This window comes from Astyanax mexicanus, chromosome 10 (genome assembly GCF_023375975.1).
Source record: "Astyanax mexicanus isolate ESR-SI-001 chromosome 10, AstMex3_surface, whole genome shotgun sequence".
In the NCBI taxonomy this organism is placed as follows: domain Eukaryota; kingdom Metazoa; phylum Chordata; class Actinopteri; order Characiformes; family Acestrorhamphidae; genus Astyanax; species Astyanax mexicanus.
Window position 1 is genome coordinate 5,707,753 of NC_064417.1, and position 27,967 is coordinate 5,735,719.

The 27,967-nt window shown below is 36.9% G+C and overlaps 1 protein-coding gene and 1 long non-coding RNA gene across 4 annotated transcripts in view; both read left to right on the top strand.

Annotated features, from left to right (window-relative positions):
• The window catches only part of LOC125804712 (uncharacterized), a 162,574-nt gene that overhangs the window by 120,468 nt on the left and 14,139 nt on the right, over positions 1-27,967 (top strand). The gene's annotated exons all lie outside the window — the stretch shown is intronic.
• The window catches only part of wt1a (WT1 transcription factor a), a 331,319-nt gene continuing 318,835 nt past the window's right edge, over positions 15,484-27,967 (top strand). For 2 of the 3 annotated variants that reach the window (XR_007440874.1, XM_007228319.3), the window contains exons 1-4: positions 15,487-16,735; positions 21,868-21,990; positions 23,060-23,162; positions 27,610-27,693. Coding sequence is in view for 2 of the 3 variants with exons in the window: in XM_007228319.3 (XP_007228381.1) it covers positions 16,351-16,735; positions 21,868-21,990; positions 23,060-23,162; positions 27,610-27,693 (695 nt within the window). In the remaining variant the exon portion in view is untranslated. Of the gene's footprint in view, positions 16,736-21,867; positions 21,991-23,059; positions 23,163-27,609; positions 27,694-27,967 lie in introns of all 3 variants that reach the window. The other variant, XM_007228320.3, reaches the window with a different exon arrangement.

Consider the following 27,967-nt stretch of genomic DNA (forward strand, 5'->3'; position numbering starts at 1 on the left):
AATAAAACCACAAAGCAGAAAGAAAATGCGTACCTTTTGAGGATGGCACTAGGTCCCTCTCCGGTCCAGCTTAATACACTTACTCATTATTAATATGTCAAAATGTTAATGTCGTCATAAAGAAATCTGATGTGTTTGAGTGTGTGTGCCAGCAGTGCTGACCCTTATCCTTAAAGGGAGTAGGCAATATGGAAAGCGTAATTTTAATACACACTCTGGAATATGAAGTGGCGGTCCTTTGAAACAGTCAATTACACTTGAGCGCGGGAGGGACCCTGGTGTTAATTACTAGTCGGTTTTATATAGTGCGTAAATAAAGAGCCTGCTGACATTCACATTCCATCACTATGTCCTGACTGCCACAGCAAATTAGCCTGGCTCTCATGGGCTTCACTGGACCCTGAGCGTTCATTTAACACTAGAATAACACCCACTGCAGACAAGGGAGGGAGCAGAGGGGACCGGAGGCCATGCTAGCGGATATGCTGATTAGGTTGCCTTTGAGCATGGAAAAAAATAGTGCTTAACCAGATCTTAAGAAAACAAGATGTTTGTCTGTTGAAAAAACAAAAGAAAAAGTATTAGTATGAATGAATCATATTGGTAGTAGATCGTCACACGTCACAGTAAACAATACAGATTAGATATCTTATATCTAATGCACTGAATGAGATACAAATAATTGTCCATGTTCTTGTGTGAAGCAATACTTAACCAACCACTTATTATTAACCAACTTATTACCACCTAAGCAACCACATATCATTTTATATCATACCATTTATCATTGTGCATCATTGTGCTTTCCTTCAGGAAATGCACTGTTGTAGTTGATACAGTTCTTTAATGTTATTGAAACTTGTAATGTGTTATAAGGTTTAGTTTTTAAGTGTAAATGCAAATTACTTCTTATCTAATAAAATCATACTGTTTGGTTTTGACAGGCAACAGAAAAAATATATCTATTTTGTGGCACTACACAAATCTAAATGTGTGTTGTTCACAAAAAACATTTAAGTTAAAGTGGTAGTCCATAAGTTTTTGGTGAGAATGTGTAAGTGCTCTTAAGCATGTAGAAGAAAACACGTCTCTTTTCACAGTAAATGAATCTGGTGATTTTAGCGAGGACTCTGATGTTCTCTCTTTTATCTCGCCAGTTCTGTTCAGTTTAAAATCTGCATTTCTTTGGTTTAACAATAAGCAGATGAAGATTGAGTTTGCTGTTCTGATATCTCTATTTTGGCAGTAGCTCTTGTATCAGCACCATTAGCAGCACCATGGTTGTTCAGGTAACAAGCAACGGCTATTATATCCAGAAAAAGGTGCTGGGACCACCAGGCACCCTGTTTTTAGAATAATATTTTTGGCTTTGCATGGATGGTAGCAGAAGCACATTCATGCCATTAATTAGGATATTTTGCCCTAGCATCACTTAGGAACATTACTGTTTAAGTTTAAAAAAAAAAAGAAAATTATATTATTATGTAGCTTGAATTGCCTGAGCATTTCTAACTGGTAAAACAAAACTAGTTAAACTGAAATAAACATAAGAATGGGTAAAAACAGTTGGCAAATGAGGCTTAGTCTTTAGAATGATTAATGTAGAAATAATGAACAGTTGAATTTGAAGTAACAATGCTGTCAAAATGTACAGAACATATCCAACAAATGCACCTATTTATCCTATTTATCCACCTATTTTTTTTTTAAGTAATATATTAGGCATTGCAAGGGTGGCCAGGACACTGATAGTATTAATTAGAATATTTTGTCCATTCTCAATAATAGTGCTGCTTTCAATGTAAAAGAAAAAAAATCTCAGGTACTGCTGCTTATAATTAATTATTTATATTAAGAAAGTTAATTCAGTCAAATGTACCCAATCCTGAATCAAAACCCAAACAATCACTTATATGAATTAGTCTCTTAACCACTTTTAGCAAGCTACCCCCTCCCACCCAGCCCTGTCTTTTTAAATGAATGAGTAAAGTCTTCCTCTCCATCACAGTGCTGTGAATCACCTCCATACTGGCCTTCTCATCTTACCTCTCACAGAGAGACGAGAAGGTAATCCCTGCCTGCCCACTACTGTCAAAGGTCACCACAGTTTAAAGTTCACCGTCCACATCATTTATATGCCCCTAAATTAGCCTTAACCCACAGTTCTGACCAGTCCCTCTATAAGTCTTCCCGTTACTCTAGTGTCTCCATACAGCGAAAAATGTGAACGTTAGGGTGGCACGACCCTTTTGATTGAATTATACTCCTTTAGGACCACCATGCGAGCCCCATACGTTTCTAATTCTGCAGAGGTTAGGAACCATCACATGAGTACATGTTACTCCTCCATATGTGAGGCATGTCACCGCTACCTATATATCTGTATCAGCAGCAATGTGCACTCCATAAAGGATGAACCATTTCAGCTGTTTCTGAAAAGAAGAGGACCCCAAAGCCCTGTCTTAACCCACATGCTGTCCTGCATTAGCCATGTCCCTGTAGAAGTGTTGGGCTATAAGTCTTGCACAGCGGGACGTCCCAGCTGGATGATGAAGAGCGCTTGTGCACTCCAGGGGATCTTGTAAAACTGCCATGCCCGTGATCTCCGTTCTGAGCCTGCCCTCCACCTCACTGTGCTCTCCAAGCACACTATATCACAGCTGATGAACGACATGCTGAGATGCATTAAGCAACAAATGTATTTAGTTACAAACTTTTATAGGGTTAGAGAGATGGCTGGCGTTTTGCTGTTGTAAGTACTACATTTTTCCTTTTTTCTCTCTCTTTCAGAGGATTTCTGTCACTTGGGTATTTTGTACTTTCTGGACAGTCCCTGTTTGTTGAATCTTAATCTTAATATCTAATATCAATTTTCTTGTACAGGTTCACAAAAGCATTAAACACTTTAATACCATATTTGATCTATATGTGATAACACCAAAATGATCTTTTTTTACCTTTTATTTATCAGTGTAGCTAGTATAGCTAGTATATTTTAATGTAGAATGATTGTAAGCTCACAGCTTTGTCAGCATTTACCCATGAGTGAAAGCTTCTGTTGTTTCTGCCACATTGTTTTTGATACTTAAGTGATGGGTGTATCTGTTAGCCAGAGGGAATGAGACAGATATGGAGGCTGCTACATGAGGCCCCAATGATGTGCATCATTAATCTCACCCAGTGACTGCTTCTCACTCATGATGGGAACCTCTCAGATGTTCTAAATGTCTTAAACCCCTTTTTTCAAGCATTTCCATTTTTTTGTTAGCATTTTGCTTTGTTTAACACTTGAATGAGGCAGTTTGTAAAAAATGTCCCCTTAACAAAATAATTAAATCCTTTAAATCATTCTCTACACTTCAGTTTAGTTAGATGGCCAAGAAATCATGGCTGTTTCTCAAATGTGTATTATGCAATATAGTACTATCACTATAAGCTATACACTATATATAATTCTTAAAGAAACAATTTGTACCAGATGACAGCATACATATAAAATCGCAATTTCAATCTAATATTAAAATACTGGAAAGAGTTCATTGTATTGTCCCTTCCTCCCCTGACGCAAAGCTCAAATTGGTTGTCAGGTTGAGGACACTGAACCTGCAAATGCGAGCACAAATCGCCTTCATGGCAATATAAAATCTCATTCGTAGATAAATTAAATCAGTGTAAGGTCAAACTTTGGGTTTCTGTTTTATTTTTTTATTATTTCTGTCATGGTTCCTGCTGAGGTAGTAAACAGCTATAACCTCGTGCTTCTCCATTGTGACTAAAAGCAGATTTAGCAGGTTTAGCCACCTATCTATTTTACATTCTTCATGCTCAAAAAATAGATTGTATTATTTATTAGTTGTATGCAATTAATTGGACACGCCCCATGCCTTTTTCATTATCTGACTGATCATAGTCTTTTTTACCTCAAGATCCTGGGTTATACTGCTATAGAGTAGGCAATTCCATCATATTTTCACCCTGTATCTTACAAAGCCAATGTTTCATTAACATTCATTCTTCCTCTACTGGCTTGTGCGCAGCTGACTGGAGTTGGAGCCTGTTCATCATGGCTTTGTTTGCTTTTGCCTTCCTCCATCAGCTAATAAGAGCCAATCTATCATCTGTTGAGAGACTTATGAATTTTTACAGCAGCTAGTCTCTCTCTCCAGACCAGTCTGCAGGCTTTATGTTTTCCACTCTGTTTTCTAATTGGTTCTTTTTTCCTGATTGATCTTTCCACAGAAATACCATGTTTTGTTGTCATAGTTGCCATATAAAGAAGTGACTTTTTTGGTGAGTGGAATTTTGTCTGTAAATCAGCTTCTCAGATTTTCAGCGGGAAACACTGATGTGTATTTATCCCTTACTGGTAGATTAACGACCAGCAGTGCACCCTTTAATGACCTGTCAGATTGAAGGAAAAATGAGATCAGAGGTCATTAGATTGAAATCATTCCCATTCCTGGCTTCATGGTGCCACTGCCTACATTTTTCCATTTTTCTTTCTTTAGCGATAACAACAATGGAGTCTTTTTCCTGCTTGTTTTTTATACTTCCGTTATGACTGTACTGATAGTAAGTTTAAGCCTCTGCATTGTTGACTTTTTTGTAAACATCTTGTAAGTTTTGATCGTAATTTGAGCAGAATTGATAAAAAAATACTACAGTACTGTATCTCCACAATATAGAGTAGTCAGTTGTGATTATTACTTCTAAGGTAAAATCTCTGTTCATGGATTAGACAATCATCAGTTACAGATACATCATTAATTATCAAACAAGGAATGTGCTGGCCTTTTCATCTTAATCTGGAGAGCAAGCCGGGCCAAGGCACAGCAGGAATTCAGATGATTTAGCTGCCTTTGACTTAATCAGTCTTAGGTGCATTACAATGGCAGTGCACATTGATGGATCACTTTCTAGTCACCGAGTGGTGTTTATATAGTGAGCTTTCACTGACTCTCTCACCATGTTCCCCAGCTGAAAGAAAACGATAGTGACGGTTCGAAGGCCAAGAGGTCTCTTTTAAAGCCAGCATTAGACATGATAAAGTCTTAAGCTGCATTTTAAAAACAATTTTATCTGGCTTATTGGAACAGTTCCTTTAAAACAAACTAGATGTTTTTTATTTTAACACGTCAGCATTTAAACATGACTAGGGAATTTTAATGATAGAACACAAGCAATGCAGTTAGCACAATACTACAACCCTAAATCAGTAAAAGGTTAAAATAATATGGAAAATGTAAATAAGAAAAAAGTGTTTCTTACATGTTTTTATTCTAGACAGTAATTATATGTATGTATGCATATGTATATATAGGCACAAGTTGGAGAAAAGGACTAGTAATGAGTTTTTTTGCATTTTCAATATTATACCTATTGTACCTGATTGAGGGTTGCACAATATATAAAAGTGGCTTTTTTAATTAAAAGTAAAAAATTCTAGTTGCAATTGACGGATTAATATAATAAAGTCACTAAAACATACATTAGGTAAGCATATACAGGCTTCTATGTAAGTAAACCCAGCATTAGTCCTGGTCCTGGCGTAGTCCTGCTCCTACAATTCCTGATTGAGGTTTTAAGTATGGTATAATGATATCATCCAGCTATGTCTTCCCTGTGGAAAGCCCCTCATGGGCTGACCAGCCAGTGAACCCAGACACCGCCAGAGACATCTCTCTTCAAGTAACTGTACTCTTGTTAGTTTTGTTGCCAAATGATCTGGCAAGGCAAGAACTTATAAACCTTGCTGCACTAAAACGTGGCTATTAGCACTTTTAACTGCTGAGCTTTAAAGATGGTGTCAAGTGTTAAGAACATGCTGATGACGTGGGGGAACCAAACGTCTCCTTGAATAGTGCTGAGACATTAGCTGTGTTGGTTAAAGGTTGGCATGAAATAATAATAGTTTCAGCACTCTCACCTGCAACTGTGGTATGGTTGGTTGAGTCACTAACATAAAAACATCACAGCGGCTTCCTATCAGTGTCTGAGCAATGGCTTGACACCGTGCACCACAGTGACCTCTTGTCCTTGGTGCTGCTATTCTCAGTATAAACACAGTAACTTTTTTGTCTTTTTATCAAAGCAATCCGTCCTCTGCATTTATTATTTCCAGATTCTGATCCCGCCGCCGTTTCAGGGCCTGACATGTTGCTCAGCCGTGGAGTTCAGCCCTTGGGATCTGGCAGAAGATAAGCACTCGGCTGTGATTTGTAGGCCTGGTATTCGATTCCTGCTCAACTGATGCCGTGGCGTTCGAACATAGAGATACTATCTTTGAAGAAATGTCCCGACCAAACATAATTTCTGCTCTCTGCTGGAGCCCGGCCAGCCTCTCCAAAGTTTTTCCTCCCCATAAACTCAAGTGGAGACTGAAAAATTTCATCTCGCAAGATTGATAGCGTGTGCTTAGGATACAGAAGTCTCAGTTTTTATTATACAAGGCCTCTATTTCTCTAAGTGTTCCATTGTGTACTATTTGGAGAACAAAGTGTGCGAAGCTACACCAATGTGTCTGCCATCCAAAACTATCACTGAGCACTAAAAACAATAGTATATGTAGAATGTTATGTATAGGAGTAATAGATAATGACTGTTTCAGTTGGAGTAAAATGGTGTCAGATGAAAGGAGGCACTCAGTGCTACCCAATCTAAAATATGGCTGTGGTACTTGGTGTCCTTGTGTGTTCTAATTAAGCCTAGTGCCGAGTGTTTTTATTCCCACACGTGTTCAAGGTTTTTTTGCCCTGCAAGCATACCAAAGAGCATTAATTAATGGTTCTGCAGCTGGTGGTACCACTCTGATACCCTTCTGCCTGCTCCCTCCAAGATGCTCTGTGTTTAAGTAATGCTGGAATCCGTCCCACATCCGCTCAAACGGTTGAATTTCTCTCCATTCAGCCGTTTGAAGGCGAGCCAGTGTTTTAAATACTTCAGTGAATCTCAGACGATTCTCGGGCTTCGCCTTATCTACCATTCTTCACAAATCTACTACCACCTGCACATGTTGTTTTAAGAGCATCTCCTCAGAGCAGCAAAGCCAAGTCCCAGTCAAAGAGCTAGATGATAACTCAAGGCAAATGGTTAAAGTTGGGACAGAACAGCAAACCCTTACCAAAACGGTGTCGAAATGGGCCGCTGCTGTTTCAATATATTTTCAGGTGATGCAGTAGTTAGTGTGTCGCAGTGTTATTAATGATGTGAATAAATAATTACTTTTATAACTAACGTTTTTCATGCTATTGTAAATGCCTGGTTCTGCAATATCTCCTTCAAGTGGGGGATTCAATTTTATAGGACATAAGGTCATATGTGACATGTATGTTTTATGGGTGTTGAATGGTAAAGCAATTGTATGTCGGTTCTGAATAATAAAGTGATTGAACTTTAAATGTGAATGTTAAGTGTGAAAGGGTATGCACTCTTGGCTAAATAGTGAACTAGACTTGTATATTTAAACTAAAAATGCATCAAAAATGCAAAAAAAAAAACAAAAACGAGGCACTGAAGCACAGTTAATGTTTTTCATCACATAAAAAAATCTGTCATCAGTGTAACTTGTGCCAAAATTTGAACACCGTACAGAGCCAAGAGTTAGTGACACCACTTTTGGCAGGAATAATATTTTGTAATCGCTTTTTGTAGCTAGCTATGAAAGTCCTTTTGCATTTAATTAGGATAATCTTGCATTTACAGTTTTTTATCAGGTCTGTCAACATTTTATTTAGCCTTGGTCAAACTAAGCCAGGTATTTGCTTGTATTTCAAGAGTATTATTCTTCTTGTTTTTTTTTTGTTTTTTTTCCTTTCCCATTTAATTGGACTCCCCATATCACTTGTAATGTTTCTGACACTGATGGGTGAAGACAAGCCCATGCCTTTGCTAATATGTATGTAGACTCAATGCAGCATCACTTTTTTTCCTTAAAAAAATATTTTTACCAGCACAATTCCCCTGATTTTTTAATTCCCATTTTTTTATGTTTAAAACTTTGAAAATTGCAAATTGAAAATTACAACCCTCTAGTGTCTTATGGTCCTCAAATACTTTTGTTATGCCATTTATTTTCTTCTTTTTTGGGCTTTGTGACTTACTTGCTGATCAAAGAAAGAATTGCATTGTACAAGGAAACTTGTTTCCTTACTGTGCACATGACAATAAATACTAATTATGTTAAATATTTAAATCCTTGTAAAAACAACAACACTGGACATATATGTTTCATGAGGTGAAAAAACTAATTGCAGAGAAATTGCAGTTGGCTAGATTATATTCATTCTGACAGTGCTGGTCATGCTCATTTCCACCCACTTCACTTTGGGTGGTAATGCCTTCTTTGATGTATTCCTAGTACACACATGACACTGTAGATTGATGAATGTTAAATGCCCACGCAACTCACTTAATAGATAACACCTCACAACTAGTACAAGTGTAGGCATTTCCAAGCTATCCCCCGAGTTTGATATACTCCAATGACTACTGGATAACTTTTCAGTGTATTACCATGTTTTGACATAGACAACTTCCTTTGTGTGTATTTTTTTAAGTGAAGGTTTTCGAAATTTTTTAAAGAAGCTATGTAGATCAAGCCCACAGGATCACTTGTGATGTAATCCTTGGTTGTGTTACTATAAAGGTATCTTTAGTTCAAGGCTCTCTCTCTCTCTCTCTCTCTCTCTCTCTCTCTCTGTTTCTGTGGTGATGACTGTATCAGTCTCCTGACTCCCTGACGTGGATGCTCCTCCAGACACCTGCACTGTTCTTTTTTTTCTTTTTTCCAGCCATGCTAGGCCAGCCAGTGGATGGTGACTCCTCACTATCAGCAGTTGGGAGTGAGCAAGGCCTGTGAGCTTCAACCGTTCAACAAAAACGCTCTTCATTTGTTTCTGCCGGCCTATCAGTCTGTTCTTTATCTGCTCTGTCCGTTTGCAGCCATTGACTTTGACAGGTATCGAGATAGGCGGCTAACATAAAACAGTGGGTGCTGATCAGGGTTTTTCAGCGTGCTGGGTGTGTGTGTGTACTTGTATGTACGAGTTTACAGCGAATACGAACAGAGGGAATGGTCAGCAGATTTTTTTTTCACATGAAACAATGCTACATTGACTACGATTTGCCAAAGCTGCTACTGATAAGTACAAGGATGATTCATTTGACCACACATCTGTAGTTCACAGGGTTTTTGTATCATGTTTTCCTCAAACTGCCATCTTAATAACATGTTTTGTCCGCTCTTAACACAGCTGACCACTTTATTACTTGCTTGCTAGTTTTAATCACAGCTATTCTCATGTTTACAATAAATCGTAGCTCAGAGTGAGAAGCACTCACCTTGGTCACCACATGCATGTTCAAACTGAGCCGTACTGTTGTCACGGGTGAACAACAACAACTTTCATTTCCTTTAAGAGCTCTGCTAGGACTCCAGAGGAACATCCATCAGACTGACGTCAGTGGTCTTATTGGTCTTAGGGCTATCGCTGGGCCTGCTGCTCCAGTGACGCTTGTGCTTGTGATCCTTCTTAAAAGACAGATCCCTTTGATGCAGCATTGGGGTTCAGCAAAACAACATATTTTTAAGGTCAGTTGGACCACTCTGTTTACCTTAGGACTGGAGAGCACTTGGCCAAAAGTCAGCCACGGTTTTATTTTAAGATAATTTGTTGTTTGTGAAGTGGAAAAAAATGCATTTCATCAAGCAGGGGAGCCATTCTTTTTCCTGCGCTGTTGTTTTTGAAATGCAGCATTACATGTCGACAGAATGCCTTTGAGCTCCTGGGACAACCCAGCGCAACCTATGGTCCTTTTAAGAGCAGAAATAGCAAGCAGTCTGTATTTGTGTGTGCATGTGTATACGAGCGAGCCCTTGAGGGAGTTTAAGAGAGAGCGGAAGATAATGTGAGATCTAGTGATCACTCACTATCAACACTTTGCTAATAACAATATTTGCTCAAGAAACTGTTACATTGAAGTTACTTATTTAAGGTTTCCTCCCCTTAGCCAGAATATGGGCCTTACAAAACATCAGAGGTATCTGTTAATTGAAGCAGTTTTGACACCTTTGTGTTAGCATTAGCAAGAATTATCCAAAGCTGATAAAGCGACAGCTGTACAACAGAATTTTGGTCTTATCTTTGATAAGAGCCAGTTTTATCATAATGTTTTTGATGGTCTTTGCCACTGCACTTGAGATGTTTCTGATTGATTGACATTTCATTTCTTAGTTCTTGCCATAATATGGATTAGAACATTGCTCAAATAGAGCTATTCACTGTATACCGACTACCTCAACTTTTCCATTGATGTAAAGTTCAAGTAATTAATTCTTGACGAGTTCAGCACAGCTGTTAACTGAAAGCCTGAATTCCAGGTGACTCTACCTCATAAAGCTGACTGAAAAAAATCCAGCCAAAATGTGCAAAACTGTCATCTAAGCAAGAGGTGCTACTTTGAAGAATTTAACATATAAAACATATTCAAACTGCCATATGGGAATACTCAGGATCAAAATAAAGATTCTAAAATTAAATTTTCCCTTTTCATAAATTTCTAAACACAACTGTAAAAAAGAAGTTGATGTTTAGAATATGTTTATAGAATTTAATGTTGTTAGAAATGAAAACAAAATCTAAAAAAAGTATACAACAAGGAGTACACAACATAAATGTTGGTTCAAGCCAAAACTATGAAAGCTAACCACTTCCACTCAATATTGCTTTGGAACTCTGCCTTGTTGTATTGCAAGGCCTGCTCCAGGACTTTATTCCAGCCTCTTCAGTTTGATGGGAAGATAAAGAGCATTGACACAGTGACTTCTGCCGACATGACAGGCTTTTTTTCTTGCTGCTCTTCCACGGGTTGAAGAGTTGAGTCCCAGGTCAGCAGCTTTCAGCAGAACTCTAGACTAGAATTCCAGATGGTGAAGTAAGAGCACATCTCAACTCATCAATTTAACAAGCTCTGCTGCCTCTGCTTATCCATGTCCTACTCCTAGGCCAACACTTCCGGCTGCAGCCGAGGCCTGAGCGCCGGACAAATTGAGATGTATCTCGGTTAACTGGTTACAGGATGGTCACAGTGTGCAAAATGATGGCAGGCTAAAGTCATGTCAAGTCAGAGTATGCTTTATGACTTTATTTTTCCAGCATCATTTTTTTTTTTGCAAGAACGGAAGAATGAATAGAAAGTGCAAGTTTAAGTTGAAGCAGCAATACATTTATTTTCTTGATCATCCAACAACAATGATTGTTGAAAGCATGAAGAGTGCAATGTCCCTCAAAAGAGAAACTAATATGGTGTGTAGCTCCACAAACCCCTGTATGTTTCAGTGACAAAACAGAAAATTTTCCTTCTTTAAATTGTCTTTCCATCTCCAGTATCTTATTCCAACAGTTACTTTTCTGGTTGCTTATATTGGCACATATTTAATGTTTTTAAAACGATATTCTGCTATATCATAAGAAGGTGGGATAACACCCAGGAATTAAGTGATTGACAACCTTGGCTGGAACAGACCAGACGTCTGCAGGACCTGCGTCACGCCCTTTCCGTTCATTACATGGAGAAGCTGACTTGTAATAAAACTTTCCTGAACTGCGCTTTCACTATTAAAATATAACACTTCATGGAGAAACTGGAAATTTAGAGGAAATACACATTTTTCTTCTGCGCCGTAGGTTCAGTGAAGGTAGTCCGAGACATGCATGATCTGGCAACATTGCAGACAATTTTGGCTTAAATTATATAGACCAGGGGTGCGTTTCCCAAAACGTTCTTAACGCTAAGTACTTCGTAACTTCGTACTTACGAACAATCTTAAAATTACGAGCGTTTCCCGAAAGCCTTCGTAACTAACGTAGTACTTAAACTCGTTCGTAACTTTACGAGTGGTCTGACCCACTCGTAAATAACTAAGTTCTTCTTAACGTGGAATCCACGTGCAGTTCTGACTCAAAAACGAAAGAGGCCGCTTTTGATCCTTAAAAAAATGCATTTAAAGATGCATTCAGCATACGTATTTATAAAAAAATAAACAATAAAAAAAAGACTAAATTCCAGACTATTTAAATTAATTTATTAACCTGCGCATATTTATTCATAGTATTTGGGTTTATTATATGGTTGAAATAATCGTATTCACGTGAAGAAAAAGTTACAATTACCTACAAATATAATTTTTATTCACACATATCACACACATATGGATTAAATTAACGGTTTTCCCCAGTCTGACAGTCGTAGTAGTAAACAAATAAGTAAATATATTTTATTTGGCTTTTTATATCATACAAAATTATACCTTTGTGGCTTAATAATGAAGAACTGTATATAAATCGGTGGTCTAGTTTTCATCTGGCTTTGCCTTAAACCTCACAGACACGGGGGCGGAGCCACCAAAGTGCTACTTAAAGGTCCTTCGTAAGTATGGAGACTTAAGAGTGGCTTCTGGAAACAGTCGGAAAAATGGCGTTCTTAAAGTTAAGTCGTTCTTAAAGTTGTTCTTAAATCCCTAAGAACAATCGCTATCGGGAAACGCACCCCAGATAAGAATGGACCCAAGGCATCTCTGTGTTCTACAGTCATTTGATCAAAACACTTGTTATGAAAAGGAGTGGCTTCTCATGTTTTCTCCAAATTTCTGGCAAGAGCTACCCTCTGTGATATGAAGTAACACTGTCTTGTCCGGCCTTCACTGACAATGTTTGTGTATAAGGCTAACTGTTGCTATGAGAGCGAAATGGCTGGCAAGACTAGAAGCAGTGAAGATAACCTTTAAAGTCATCATACATCAAACGAGAAGAAACACTCAAGGACACCAATTTCTGGCTCCTGTGATTAAGCTCAAAAACTCAGGGCCTGTGTCCAGGACCTTCTCTGTTGAGCTGTATGTGTTTTCAGATCATGCCGTGTAAGAAAGATCAGATGTGTACCACTTTTTTGTGGTAAAAATATCATAAATAAATGATAATGATGAATAAATAAACAGATAAATGACTTTCTGGAATAAAAAAAGCCTATTTTACCTCTCAGATGGGATGCATATAAGGTACACGTTTAATTTTTTTAGAGCAATGCTTTCAGCAATTTTACAATGGCATGTGCATATATAAACTTACATGCACATAAATGGGCCATTACAGAATTGCATGCATAAGATGATTTGACTCATCAGTCAAATCTGTTAATGTTAAATAAATTAAATTACTTAAACTGTTAAAAAATAACATGGTTGACCGTAACAGTAACAGACATTTTACATTGTTTTTTGTTGTAACTTCCATGTGCTAACACTGAATTTATATTACACTCTATTTTTTTTTTCGCTTTTTCAAAGCCTCATTGCTTTACATCAATTGAGAGATTCTCTCAATATTGCAATAACATTATGCTGTAATATTATACTTAATATAATAATATTCTAATAATATTATATATATATACTTTTATTATAATAATAACATACTTTTGGTGTATCCTCAAAATTGTATACAAAATAATAAGAGAAAAAAATGGTCAGACTCACTGCCTGCCACATTTTTCTCGCCAGAAAAAGAGACATCACTAGGTGTAGGTCACAAGTTTTTATAAGCACTGTTTTCAGGAAGAAAAAAATGACATTTTAATTGTTAAAACAGTGTAGTAAAAATAGATATTCTATGCAATTGATTACATAACTTTATAACTTTACAACTGCGAAAGTCAAAAATGATTTCAAACATTTATATATAAATGTATATAATTAGTCGTACAGATCCGAAACAATTATATATAAATACAAAAAAAGTGTTAGTGTTTATATTATTAAACCTTGATTCATTAATTTATTGATTGATTGTTTTATTGATTGGTTTGTCTCTATGTGCTTGTAGCCAGGCTATGACTGTGTTTGTATCTCCAGGCTTCAGCTGTACCCTTAAAGTGAGGACAGGTCCAGGAGGTCCAGTCATTTACTCCCTTTCAGACAGTAAGCCAGAGGTGAAGGAGGAGTGGAGCCCAGGCGGAGGGAGTGGAGGGAGGACAGTGATCCTCTCTTCACACTCTGTGGAGAGCTGAAATTGAATTTTCTTCCTCTTTTTCTTCTTGCTTATAGAAATGATGCCACTGTCCTATCTGAACAGAATTACCATTTAAATATGTCTTCAGTAATCACACTGCTGTAAAATGTAAAACAGACTAATTTGCAGGAGCACACACACAGGGCCTGTTTGTGAGGTAAGCATACACTCTTGACCAGTCCGAGCCACTGTCCTGCAGTTTTGAATGTTTTATTACAGAAAGCTGTTTTCTCTGGTCCCCTGTAGAAGATAAATGTGCTCAGCTCTGCAGTTATGCTTTCCATCTCGATTTGAATATTACCTGATTATCCGCAGCAGAGGTCATCCAGCAGTGACCACCTGCGCGCGGCTGTGATCTCTGTCATTTTCTGTGGAGAGGAGAAACTCCTCACTTTTATCTAAACACGGTTATTTCCACCGGGTCCAGCCCACATCCATCTTCCACAATCCGACAGTTATTTTTTCCCTCTCTGTTTTAAATAGAGAGAAAAAAATAAACTCCATCAGAAATGGTGTGTGTGTGTGTGTTTGTGTATATGCGTGCGCGCGCGCGCGGGGTGACTTCACCCTTTTTAATTTACTGGAGGTGCGCGCTTCGGCTGCGTGTCGTCTCTGTCGCACAAAAACGTGTCTATTTGACATCTATTTATGTCGTGTTTCATTTTTCGATATGATGTAAATGTTTTCTTTACATTGTGTAATAATGTCACGATAAATGTAGACAAACAGAAATACTCTAGTACATACATAATCGAATCTTTACTTTTCCTACAAATGTGTCTTTTTACGTGTTACGTGTAAAAAAATAAAATCATAAGAATTAAAATAAAAACGAATCAAGTATAGTATATATATTTTTTTACATTGACATACTGTCTGTCATTCTCTTCGGCTGGGAAATGCGCTTACATTTTAGGGAACTTTGGGCACGTTTATAAGTCCATATTTAATTTAAATCCATATTTAACTTATGTAATTGATGGTTGTAATAAAAAAACGGATTTTAAAACATTAATATTAGTAATAGTACAAAGGTCAGTTGTTATTATTATTATTATTATTATTATTATTATTATTATTATTATTTCCGTCGCCTCTAGCTGTTGGTATTATATTTTAGTAAGCTCCGAAACGAATAATTTAATTATTACCTGGTTGATGTCGACATTTTAAATTATTTTTAGAGATCATTATTATTTCCTTTGAACGAATAGAAACTAATACCCCACTTAAACCATTAAATTACTGCCACGGCAGATTAATTTAGATTTTAATTGGGAAGAGAGATTAGACTAAAATAGGATATATTTATATTTTAAAGGTTAACAAAAGAACAAAAATATAATAATAATAAAAACTGATCGGGTTATTTAAAAGCCGAATTAAATATTCCTATGTTTCATATTCCTATAGCGCCTTTTTTTTAACGGCAAATGCATTACGTTGTATTAAAACGATCATTCCGATGTTCCGACTTAATTATTTATGTAGCCCTCGTGATCTAAGTCGCGCGCGATTAGAGAAAAAGGCATTCTTGTTAATCTTTATTTTTTTATTAATGCTATATACCTCAGAAAATATTTAGCAGCGAGAGACGTTTTAAAGATATTTATCCTGTTGTTATTAGTAGAGAAACTGTCTTCCAGTCATGGGGACACAGCTGTAAAAATATAGAAAATAATATGAATAACTTCATCCACTCAAACCCAGTCATCTGAATGCACACACTGGGGGCCCTGTGAGATGCGCGGGATAAAGGTAGGTTATATAGTATTTACTGAAGTAAATGAATGAAGCCTCCTCAGTCTGTATTTAGCCCCTCCTCCTGGCTCCTCTGTCTGTGCTTCTATTTGAGCCTTCTGGCCTCCAAAGAAAACAGACACACGGTGAAGGAGCTATTCCTCTCCTCCTCCTCCTCCTCCTACTCCTCCACCTCCTCCTCCTCTCTCCTTCTCTCTCGCTCTCTGTCTCTCTTACTTCATTCAGAGATCTCTCCCTGGCTGGGACATCCCACGAAGGAGCCTGGGTACTGTCAGCTTCTTTCTTCTTTCTTTCTAAGTATCTCGTCCTTTTTTTTTTTTTTTTTTTGCTTCGGACTCTTAATGCATGAAGTTCCTGGTGTTTCTGCTGCTGCCTAACATCTTAAAAACTCAAGTATGCGGCTTTTCTGGACTTGACTTTTGACTCTGTCCTGGATTTGCAAGAAATTTGAAATCAGCTTCCAGGAGATTGCAAGACTTCTCTTTCCACCTTGGACCCGGTCGCCCAGGTGAGCAAGACGTCGGGCATGGGTTCGGACGTCCGTGACCTCAACACCCTCCTGTCCCCTGTCCCGGCTCTGCCCGCAGGGAATGGGAACTGCCCGCTGCCCGTCAGCAGTGCCCCTCAATGGGCTCCTGTGCTGGACTTTCACACTGGCCCACCTTACAGCCACTCCTTTATCAAGCAGGAGCCCAGCTGGGGCTCAGCAGACCCCCACGAGGACCCTCACTGTGGCCTCAGCGCCTTCACCGTCCACTTCTCTGGCCAGTTTACAGGCACAGGGGCCTGCAGGTACGGGGCCTTCGGGACACCTGCAGCCAACCAGCCTCCGGCCAGTCAGCCCAGAATGTTCAGCAATGGCCCGTACCTGTCCAACTGTATGGATGGTCAGGCCAGCTCCAGGAACCAGGGTAAGACCATCTCTTGATACTCAATACCTGTTTTTAGTCAAAGCCTTTTCTAGAGATGAGAACAGGGATGTTACTGAATTAACTAGGGTTCTTCAGGCCTTCTTGTACAGCTATTCAGCAAAGTTGTGAAGAAGGTATAATATAATGTGTTATTCCTTTTTAAACACATGCTATGCAATACAATGCACATTAATCATTAGACTTGACAAAAAAAACTGTCCTATTCTTCTATTATCATGCGAATATTCTTTGTATGTTTGATAATCCTCAACAAGCACAAAACAGACAAATTCAACTTTCTGTATGAATTTTAAATGTTTAAACCAAAAGAAATACAAAACTACAAGATATTATAGTGATATTTATTTAAATACTACTCTGTAATAAATCATAATTAACAAAGTTTGTATTAATTTGTATTATTGTTATCAAGTGTATTGAGCAAAAAGCATTAACAGAAGTTTGAACAATACAAGTTGAGTGAAGGAAGTGAAGGAAACATTTGGAGGAAATGTGGTAGCAAGTTTTTAGTTGTTGTTTTTGCACAAGATATATATTATTTATAGTATATATTCTAGTTGGATTCATTATTAAATGAACATTGTTCAATTTTATTATCACAATAGTGTTAAATCAATTTGGAAAAAGGTCAGTATTTAATAAATGTGCCTAAATGTAATATTTAAGCATATATTATGTGCTAAACATACATTGGTTACCGGAATCCGTTTCGATTGCTGTGTTTGACACAATGTCATATACAATCATATACGATATGTTTGTGCACTTTTTCTTCATCTTTAGATATTTGTCAGTAAAATCACTTTATAAAGAATAAAACATTTTTTAATACAATTTTAAATTTGATTTACAACTATTTGGAGTTGCTTAAATTCCTTTGCTGGAAGTTAGAACCAGGCATCCTATATTTTACTCAATATTCCAACTCCTCTTGCATCAGATCTCCATCACGTCTTGCAGAAATGTGAGGCATGCGAGTGATTAATGTTTAACTTTATTTAAGACCATCAAGCGTGTTGCTTTTGGTCACGGGGAGTGTTGATAAAAGTTTGGGAGTGCAGTGAGAAAAACTGCAGGTTTTTCCACCTACAGTGATGGATCATACTTAGGAAAAAAGCTCTGCTGCTTTGAGCAAATAGTATTAGAAAAATGATTAAATCCCACATGCGTGATCCTTAAGCAGCACACACTCAATTTGTACAGTTCAGGCACTTGAAGTCAACACCTGCCATTTAAAATAAAATGTAAGCACATCTGAAGAAGAAGAAAAAGCATTTAGACTAACAAATTTAACAGCCTTTCAGTGCATTTAAATTGAATGCTTTTGAAATTGCTTTGAATTTCTTTTAATTGATAAGAACATATGACTTAAAGACATTTAATTTAATTCACCACCAAAATATATTTTATAGATTATTTTTTGTATCTTTAGTGCTATGGTTTGGCACAGTATGTAAAGTAATGGGTCCAAATAAAGTCCAACTTAAAACACTGCACTGTAAAAAAACAAGACGGCAAAATATATTTATTACAATATACACACTCTATAAATGAATAATCAATAAATAAGTAAGAACATGCTTTTTTTTTTGCTCAAAAACATTTAAAATATGTATCTTTAATAATAAGCCAGATAAACGTATCAGGTAATGATCCAAAGCCTTATTAGTTGAGCAGTCTATACTCATAATGAGGTACATGTTTAACTTAATGGCGTAAATAAATGTTGGAGATTTTTTCATATCGCCAATAAACTGTTCCGAAGTTTAGCTGGTGAAATAGTATAACCACCCAAATTAAAACATTGCGCACAAAACTTATTAATAGAACTGTTTATTCTAATATTGTATTATTTTTTAAGTGTAATTTTGCTCTCAAATAGACACACCTTGGGTGTCATTTAAACATACAGAAGATTCTTACATTTGTATTTTGCATTGCATTTTATTGTCCCTTTTCCCCACTTTCCTTCACACACCTTCCTAAAATGGGTTTACACTTTTTTCCTTTAACTTTAAATATATCTAAAATTATATCCATTTATTCTATCTGAAAAACTGTACAAAAATCTAACTAATAAACACATAATACATAGGTAGGTCCAATCAGGTAAACAGTAATAAAGCAAGTAGTGTTTTATTCTTTATTCCACTGCAGGGCTTGTGGAGTTGAAGTGAGTTATAGAGTGCATAAAATCCAACGAGTTCACAGCGGCCATGCAGCGTACACTCGTTTTTCATTCTTCATAATAAGAGCATTTGAGGTTGTCTGGTGAACTTATGCAAGCATTTGACAATTTTATCTTAATGGAATTTTATCTTAAAGCTTTCTGTGCGTGCTATTTATTATTTATTTAAAATATTAAAAATAAAAAAGAATGTGTTTTTTTAAATTGAAACATAGATTAATGTAAGTAATTCAACATTAAACATATTCCTTTATATGCCTTTATAATATAATATTTGCTTCTTAAATAAATTGTCTGCTTGATGAAAGTGAGCATAAATGAATATTAAACACAGCAATTTAAAAATGACAGTATTTCTCTTGCGCTTTAGATGACAGGCGGCACTTAGTCATCCAAAGCTTTAATAAAATGTTTCTTTTACAGTAATAAGAACAGTAGAAACACTCTATAACCCACTTCTGAAGTTGCCGTCCTGGGCGTAGGTTCTTTTTTTTGCTGCCAGTCTTGTGCCACTCAGTCCTCCAGTGTCCTCACATCTGTTAACTCTCACACACACACATCTACACTCACACAAAATTATAGATATTTTTTATTATTATTATTATTTCAGGTGAGAAACTTTATTATTTCAGGTTATTTCAGGTTATAAAATAATGAACCCTAAATCAGTTTAGAAAAGAGTTAGAGAGCGATATGATAAAAATAATACATCCATGATATTTAAAGACATGTTCATGATATGCAATATGTATTGTGATACATGGGATCACAGACAAAACACAAATCAAATAAAAATACAAAACAAAAATCAAAAATAGTCTCATATACTTAGTACAGTGATTAAAGAATTAATTAAATCTTCTTTACTTCTGCACTTCATCTATTTATGCAGAGCTAATTAACCTATTTGTAATGAAATAGTTGGTCAGTGTTCTTTATGCACTGATGATATCTAAAACATGCTCAGAAATGTATATTTCATTATCATTATTATCATGATAGCAAATAAATTAAACACCATATGATAAAATACTCATAATAAGGTATATCTTAAAGATAAAAGTAACAGCATCCTTTCTGGATATTGTCGCTGGTCGCTGTCCAATGAAGAACAAGTATCTTCAAAACTGCAACTTTACAGGAAAGAGAAAAAAACTTCTAAACTTTAAATGGAAGTCAATGTAAAAAGAGTTTATTTCAGGTTACTATGAAGTATTTCTACTGGCCCATTCATTAACAAATTGTGGCACAGAGTAAGGGACAGTTTGTGTGTTCAAATTATGTAGTAATAAAAAAAAAAAAAAAAAAAACGGAGATACTTGTTTTTTTATTGGACAACGACAATATACAGTATAGGCTGCCTAAACACACACACACACACAGAGGAAGACACACACACACACACACACCCAGCCCTTACTCTCTCATACATACACACACCCTCTCGTCTGCCCAGGCCCTTCACCTCACCCGGTAAGGGGGAAGAGGGATGGCCGTCTTTAATGAGTTTCTAGTCGTTCGGAGGTGAGAGTGGTTGTGTGTAATTAATGAAGGCAGAGTTGGGGCAGGGTGATTTACAAGGCTGAGGCTGACCCGGGGTCATCTAAGGCATGATTCACCCCTAAAGCCGATGTCTGTTCTCGGCCGTGGTGTCCTGCCCAACGTTTGTTTGCACTTACAGCTCGTCACCCTGCTCACCCCTACCCCCCAGGGGTGGGGGGGCTGAGGTGATTAGGGTAGAAGAAGGGGGTATTATCCAGCCATTATCTAGTGTGAGTGAATATGGGCTTTTATTGAATCATAATTTACCTTTTCTTTTAGAGATTTTTAATAAAATTAGAAAGTTAACTCTGGTTATTTTATATTCTTAAAAAAGTGTTTCCATAATGTCAATTCTTTTATCAAAGGCTATGGCTCTATATGAAATGATGATAACACAGAAAATACATTTAGATGTCTAGTTAAAGCAGCAGTCAGTAAGTCACTATTTTTTTCTTTTAAGTTGAAAACAAGAGTATTCCTGACTTGAGAAGGGAAAACAATTCTAGTGAGTGGTATTAGAGTCCTGGGATGACCATGCCTTCAATATTTAATTCATTCATTTTTTTTTAAAACAGTCCACAGAGTGGTCTGGTAGGTTTGTTGGATGTAATTGCTCTCTACAAGTGAACATTTGAACAATATATTCAAAACCACATTAACACTTGCATTAAAATTCATTTTCCATATGCTCTGTGCAATTTCACAATCTCACCAGAGAGGGTGCTAAATCCCTAAATCTCCTAAACTTATGGACTGTTGCTTTAAAGCATCCCTAGGATTGGCATATGGAGCCATGACAACTAAAAGGACTATGTGAAGGTTCTTTAAATTTGTTTAAAAAAAAAAAAAAAAACTTTTGTTGGTGACTTAATTTAGCATCAATACTGTTAATAATACAAATCAAACAAATCAAAGAACCCATTGTTGGTTCTACCAAAAAATGATAAATCCTTTTTGGTTTAAAGTGTATGGACGAATCTCTTAAGGCTTTTTAATTTTATTTGAAGGAAACAAATACTTAAATAATTTTAAAGTGGATAAATACTGGACATCACTTGGTATAATAAACACACACATAATTACACATACTTTTCATATTTACTTTTTTATATTTATTATTACACAGTGGAAAATCATGAATATAAGATAACTTTATATATAGAGTTTATATATCCAAAATGTGTGTTTTGTAATGTGTTTTACTATGTAAAGTTTTTATTTACTTTTGCATGAAATGTATTTTGAATACTGTACACTAAATTCACAACATGTTAATTTTTTTTTTGTTAATAATTTTTAATAAATTTTTCCAGCTGGGTAAACTGACTTGCTGTTATAATTACGTCTCATTTTAATGCTTCGTCGCCTTTCCCTCCTCCAGGTTACGGTGCGGTCGCTTTTGATGGAGCCACAAACTATGGACACACGCCATCCCACCACGCCCCTCAGTACCCCAACCACCCCTTCAAACACGAAGACCCCATCCCACAGCAAAGTAACATGGGTAAATTTTACATTTTTATGAGTTTCAGCTCTGTATGAATATCTGTATAAATTTGTGCAGTCTTCTCAGGCACGTAGTCTGCGAGCGCCTGAGTGTTTTTCCCCTCTCTCTGGAGTCAAAGGGCAGCCTCTGTACAAATCAGTCCAAGGTCAAGCTGCATACAGTCCCTTCCCCGAAGCGTAAATCAGTGCGATCTTATTTCATCGCCCTTTCTTTCTTTTCTCCTGCGTGTCACAGTGTTAAAACGTTGGTAAACACCTTATCGGGCCATTTGCTCTTCATTTTTGCTGCTGTAAATCCTTCCTGGGGCCGGCGAGCTGATAGCACTGCGAGAGGCTTTTCGGAATGTTTAGAACTGCCATGGGAGCCATTCACAATAAGAGGCCTTTGGTCCAGCCAAGGCACCGATCCCTCATTTGCACTCCGCAAAAGAGCGAACGAGGGGTCGGCGTGCTTTATGGCTTCAAAGAGAGCGAGGCTGTTGTTTTCATAACTGCAGAGTGGACTCGGCTGGGTCTCCCCAGTCTCAGATCCTCTCTCCGAGACAGACTTCACCACACACACACACACACACTTAAAGACACACACTTAAAGACACACACACATGACTGCTCATGCGTTTCATTACAGCCGCAAAGTTATGATACTTGAAGCATCCAGGCTGAGGCCTTTTTTTTCCATGTGAGACTTAAGACATACAGAGTGTGCACACAGGGCTCATTCTCATTAGTTAGGAGGACAAAAGTGAAAACAAAAGACAGACTTTCTAAATTAAGCGTATTTTCCAAGAGCCACAGCGAGATCCGAGAACGGGAGTGGCCTGAAAATGTGACAGTGTTAAAAACAATTAAGATAGAAATGCCCTAAGCGACTTGTACTATTGACTGAGCTGTATTACTTGTTGTAAAGGTCCAGGCGGGTGTAAAACTGCTTTGATTTGAAGTCACCAGCATATTTTTGTGCTTGCCTTACATAAATTTGTGTGTGGGCGTGTATAAGGGGGGTTAGGGTACTGCTCTTGTAGATGTCTTATATTTTTTATGATAACTGTTTGCCCTGTGTTGTTAAGGTGAGCAGCAGTATCCCGTTCCTCCACCTGTTTATGGCTGCCACACGCCGTCAGACAGCTGTACAGGAAGTCAAGCCCTGCTGCTGAGAAACCCTTACAACAGGTACGGTCTATCCTCAGTTTTAATAAACTTTAAAGAGGTTGTTCTGACAGTTTTTTTGTAGTTTTTACATGCCTAATAAAAGCTTATTGGTTCCAGAGGGGCAGTAAAAAGTAAAGAGTGGTTTACTCAGGGCATCTACTGTTAAAACCTTCACTGTAGGCTTTTTTGGAATTTGTTAGGAACTAAGAAACCAAGATGTAAAATTAAGGTCATTATAATCTTTTATATAATATATTTTATTTTTGTTCTTCATGTTCATGTGTTTGATGAAATGAAAACATGCTATCATACTACATAATGCTGAACATGACATTATAGTAACATAAAACATAAATCATCAAAAGTCAGCGTTTATTAATTCATAACAACTATACTTATAACAGTTAGGTACAAAAGTCTTCACTAATGAAGGGCCTTTAAAATACATCTGAAAAGACTACCAATGAAAATGTTTCAAATTTACAAAGTATTAAATCAGCATAACATTATCTATGAAAAGAATATATATAGTTTTACAGAAATTAATTTTTTTACAGCATTTAATATGTTATCTTTTTGCTTTGCCGACAACTTGTACTTTAGCTTCATAGACTTTGGACAAGTTTGCATTAGGGATGTGCTGAACATTGGGGAACTGAAATTATTCAGCCAAAAATTGCAAAAAGCAAGACAAAAATACCTATAGCCTATTTCATTGATACAATAGTGAAAAACGTGGGAAAAGATGAAGTTCTTTTATTATTGTAGTGTGCTGTAAACATTTCTAAATCAAGCAATTAAAGTATTTTAATAGATTAAATATGTTGATAATTTAGTACTCAACTGACATTGACACGTCATTATCCTTGGTTCAGGAACATGGCAGATTCCACAAGTAGCAATCCTTGCTTTTATTTCTGTCTTCAGAAGGTCACGCTGCCACTGAGGTAGCTCAAAGCGGTGAGGAAGAAGGAAGAGACGTAACAAGAGCAGGAAAAGGGGCAGCGACGGGTTTGATTTGGGAAGGAAAGGAACAGGGAAATAAATCAGAAGTAGTTTGTAGGAGTTCAGCCTACTTTAGAAGCTTGTACAGAATTGTGTTCCACAAATGAAACCTTTGAAGCTTGTAAATGACATTTTGTGCGATTTTGATCAATGGCACTGTACTGCATCGAGGCCAGGCTCTGCCGTAACAGGCCACAGCTTGAAATCGCCAAAGGTCAAGTGCTGAACAGCAGAACGTACCAGGCCAAGATAAACTGTCTTGTCCACCGCCGGTTTCCAGTCTTTAACCAGTTCTGAATTCCTTCACTCTGATAAGTGGCTAGCTGTCCTCCGAGGAGTTCCCTCTGCAGTCTTTATTCGGCCATCCTCTTACTGCAAGCCAGAGAAATGAGCTGTGGCATTCTTCGAATGCTTTGGAAGCGTTGTTTTGCAATTCTCTGCGAACATAAAGATTCAAAACAACAGAATAACGGTGATAAGGGTGCTTCCACTCAGGTCCTGCCTTCGCTTTCCAGTTCCAGCTCAGCGTGTTGTAATAAACAGACTCATATCTCGCCAGGATTCGGGGGGCTGGGAATCCTCAAATCAAAATGCTTCGTTGCTTTTTTCTAATCGAACGCCTGGTACCAACAGCGCAGTATTTACACAGCCTCTGCTCGGAGCTGCTGTTTTTAGCTGTTTCAAGGTGGTTGGAATAAAAACATGTCCACTTATCGCAGCCAGAGCCAAAGACAAGCCATTGTTAGTGTGTAAAGCATGAAGACTGATATTCTAAAATATAAACCATTCAGAAAGGAAAGGCTCTCCTCCTGCTGGGGACATTTTTTTTGTTGTACAGCAGAAAAAATGCTGTAATTAGACACTGTGCACTGGTACCAATGCAGCTATTAATCTTAAACTACAGGCAAGCTTAATCATTCAGTTTTGAATTCTTAGACGCTATTAGTAATTGGTATGAATTTGTAACAATTAAGATGTAACAACTATGAAGATGATACATCAATTTGGACTGATTTTTAAAGCACTAATTCAGTATTCCAATTTCCATTCCCATTAGTCATTAATAAAATGACCCACTAACTCCCTTAAAAGATGCTTTTGAGATAAAGATTTATAATAAAGATATTTCTAATTTACAAAGTATTAAAAAAAGCATATCAGTTTGTGTGTTTACCATGAATTTCCACATTTCATGTTTCAACGTGTCTAGTGTGTCCCTATTTTGCTGAATAGACTTCACAACTTAGTCGTGTAAGTCTCTGATGAGCAGCGCAAATATTCACAAGTTGTCTAAATTCAGACAATTCATGTTTTGAATTATTTTAAAAGTTACTTTTAGAAATTGTAATCAGTTAGTACTAGTAGGCATTAAGGTCTAACATGGAGATGATACATTAATTTAGAGTGATTTTTTAATATGGAGCTTTAATATTTGATGGCGCTTCACAGACTTCACAGCTTTGTCTCTCTGTTAAGCAGCTGAAAGATTTGTTTTCTGGATGGTCAATTTCCCAAACTAGCTAAATTCTAAATATTTGATAAGGAATTGTGCAGAATTTTGTATAATATAAGTCTATTACAAAAATAGGCTGTGATTAGACACTGGTACCAACACAGCCATTAGTCTTAATCCAAAGGTTTATTATTACATTTGTAGTACTGATATGTATTATTAGGTAACTATTAGCAATTGGTATGCCTAAGTAAATACTATAGTGCAACTACTATGATGATTAGGAAAATTGTGACTGTTTTTTTAAGCTGCAATCAGATTCCTTTTCTAACAGTGAGGTACAAATTCCCCATTAGTCTCCACTATATATTTTTTGTTTTATTTTTTTTATTTTATACATAAACTTTATGAATTTTAGAAGAAAGTTAGCTTACTGATTTAACAGCAGTCTGAACTAAGCGGAACCAGCTACATTATTTATGACTGACAACCGGTCCCTAATTTAGCTTTTTTTTTCAGTGTACCACTTTTAAATTTGTGTACAGTAATAGTCAAAAGTTTGGACACACCTTCATATGCAGAGGTTTTCTTTATTTCTTTATTTAATTTATTTTCTACACTGTAGATTAATATTAAAGACATCAAAAAAATTGAGGGACACATGTGTAATTACATAGTAAACAAAAAATGATTGGCCTACACAATCCCCTGTTCTAAATCTGATCAACTGAGATGGGTGATTTGGGATGAACATATTGTGGTTTCTTTAACACTTTTTGTTAAGTAATTCCACATGTGTTCCTGTATAGGTTTACATTACATTTCAATATTAATTTTCCAATGATTAAAAAAAGAAAGAAAACACATTGAATGAGAAGAAATCTGTCCAGATTGCCATTTGACTGGCACTGTGTGCATACATTGTTTTCCAGAGTATATATATAAGTATATAAGTTAAAATTGTTTTTGTGTGCATTTTATTATTTTATTATAGCAAAACTTGTCTTAATTTTGTCTATGTATTTTTATATATTTTGCAGACATCCCGTAGTAATTATTGTAAAGTCACTATTATGGAGCTAGAACTACTATTAAGTAAAAGGAGGTGTGTCTGCCTCTGCCCTGAAGTTTAGGTTAATATCAAGCCACACGTCTGCTTTCTGTATCTACAACACCATGACATATTGATACCATAATAAACGCTAAGGCCTACAGCGCCAGGCAGCGTCGGCTGTGCTCCAGCACGGAGAAACGCATGTGTATGCGCCAGAGCTGCAGCTGAGAAGGTGTACAGTACCAGGTACCAGCACATACCGCAGCTCACAGCTCCTCGGCTGTGATGAAACATGGTGATGTCAGGGGTTCTGGAGATAAATCTGAAACTATGTGTTTGGGTAAGCACCTGGAGGACTGACTGCAGAACAGCTCTGCAGTCAACCTCTCAATAACATGTGGCAGCTTCTCAGTCTGATCTCATTAAGTGATGATCACCCTGCTGGGGTGGGTAACCCCCTCTTTTGAGTAGGTCTCTCTCTTTCTGTTTGAGACATTCATTCGCTGTTACCCAGGATGCCTCTGTCAGATTTTGGGCCATTTTTCATTTCTCGCATTCTGAGGGCTTTATATTATTTGAAGATATATATATTTTTATTGTACTACTAATAATAAACTAAACTTAAGTATCTCCAAAACAGCAACTTTATATGATAAAGCTTCTAAACTTTCAATAGAAGTTACTGTAAAAATATTTCATTTCAGGTCATTTTGAAGAGTTTCTATTGGTCCGTTCATCAACATTTTTTGGCACAGTGTAAGGGACAGTTTGTGTTCAAATTATGAAGTAAACTAAAAATCAACAAAAATGGAGATACTTGTTTTTCATTGGACAGCGACAATATATTTTACTTTAAATGAACACTGAACCACTGTCAGTTTAGGCAACAATAGTACATTTGTTGGGTATTCATTTTTGTGTACAAACATTCTCTTTGTTTTGTGTTTAATTTCCAGTGGTGACAATTTATACCAAATGGCATCTCAATTGGAGTGCATGGCATGGAACCCTGTCAACCCACTGGCACCCACCATTAAGAGGTATGTCAGCATGACCTGCTCACAGGATAAATCCCACTTAGATACCGTTAGTGTCAAGTTTATCCTCAGAGTTGTCGAGTAAATCAAATATTTCAACATTGGCTCACATTGCGGGGGTCTCCTGCTGAACAGCTCTGAAGCACTGTAATTAAATCAGGCATTAGCAAGAAAAGCTGATCTCAAAAAACAAAAATGGCGCGCACTTTAACGCACCTCTAAGAATACGATGATATGAATCTTTATTGTGGTCAGACAGAACTACAGTGGAAGTTTA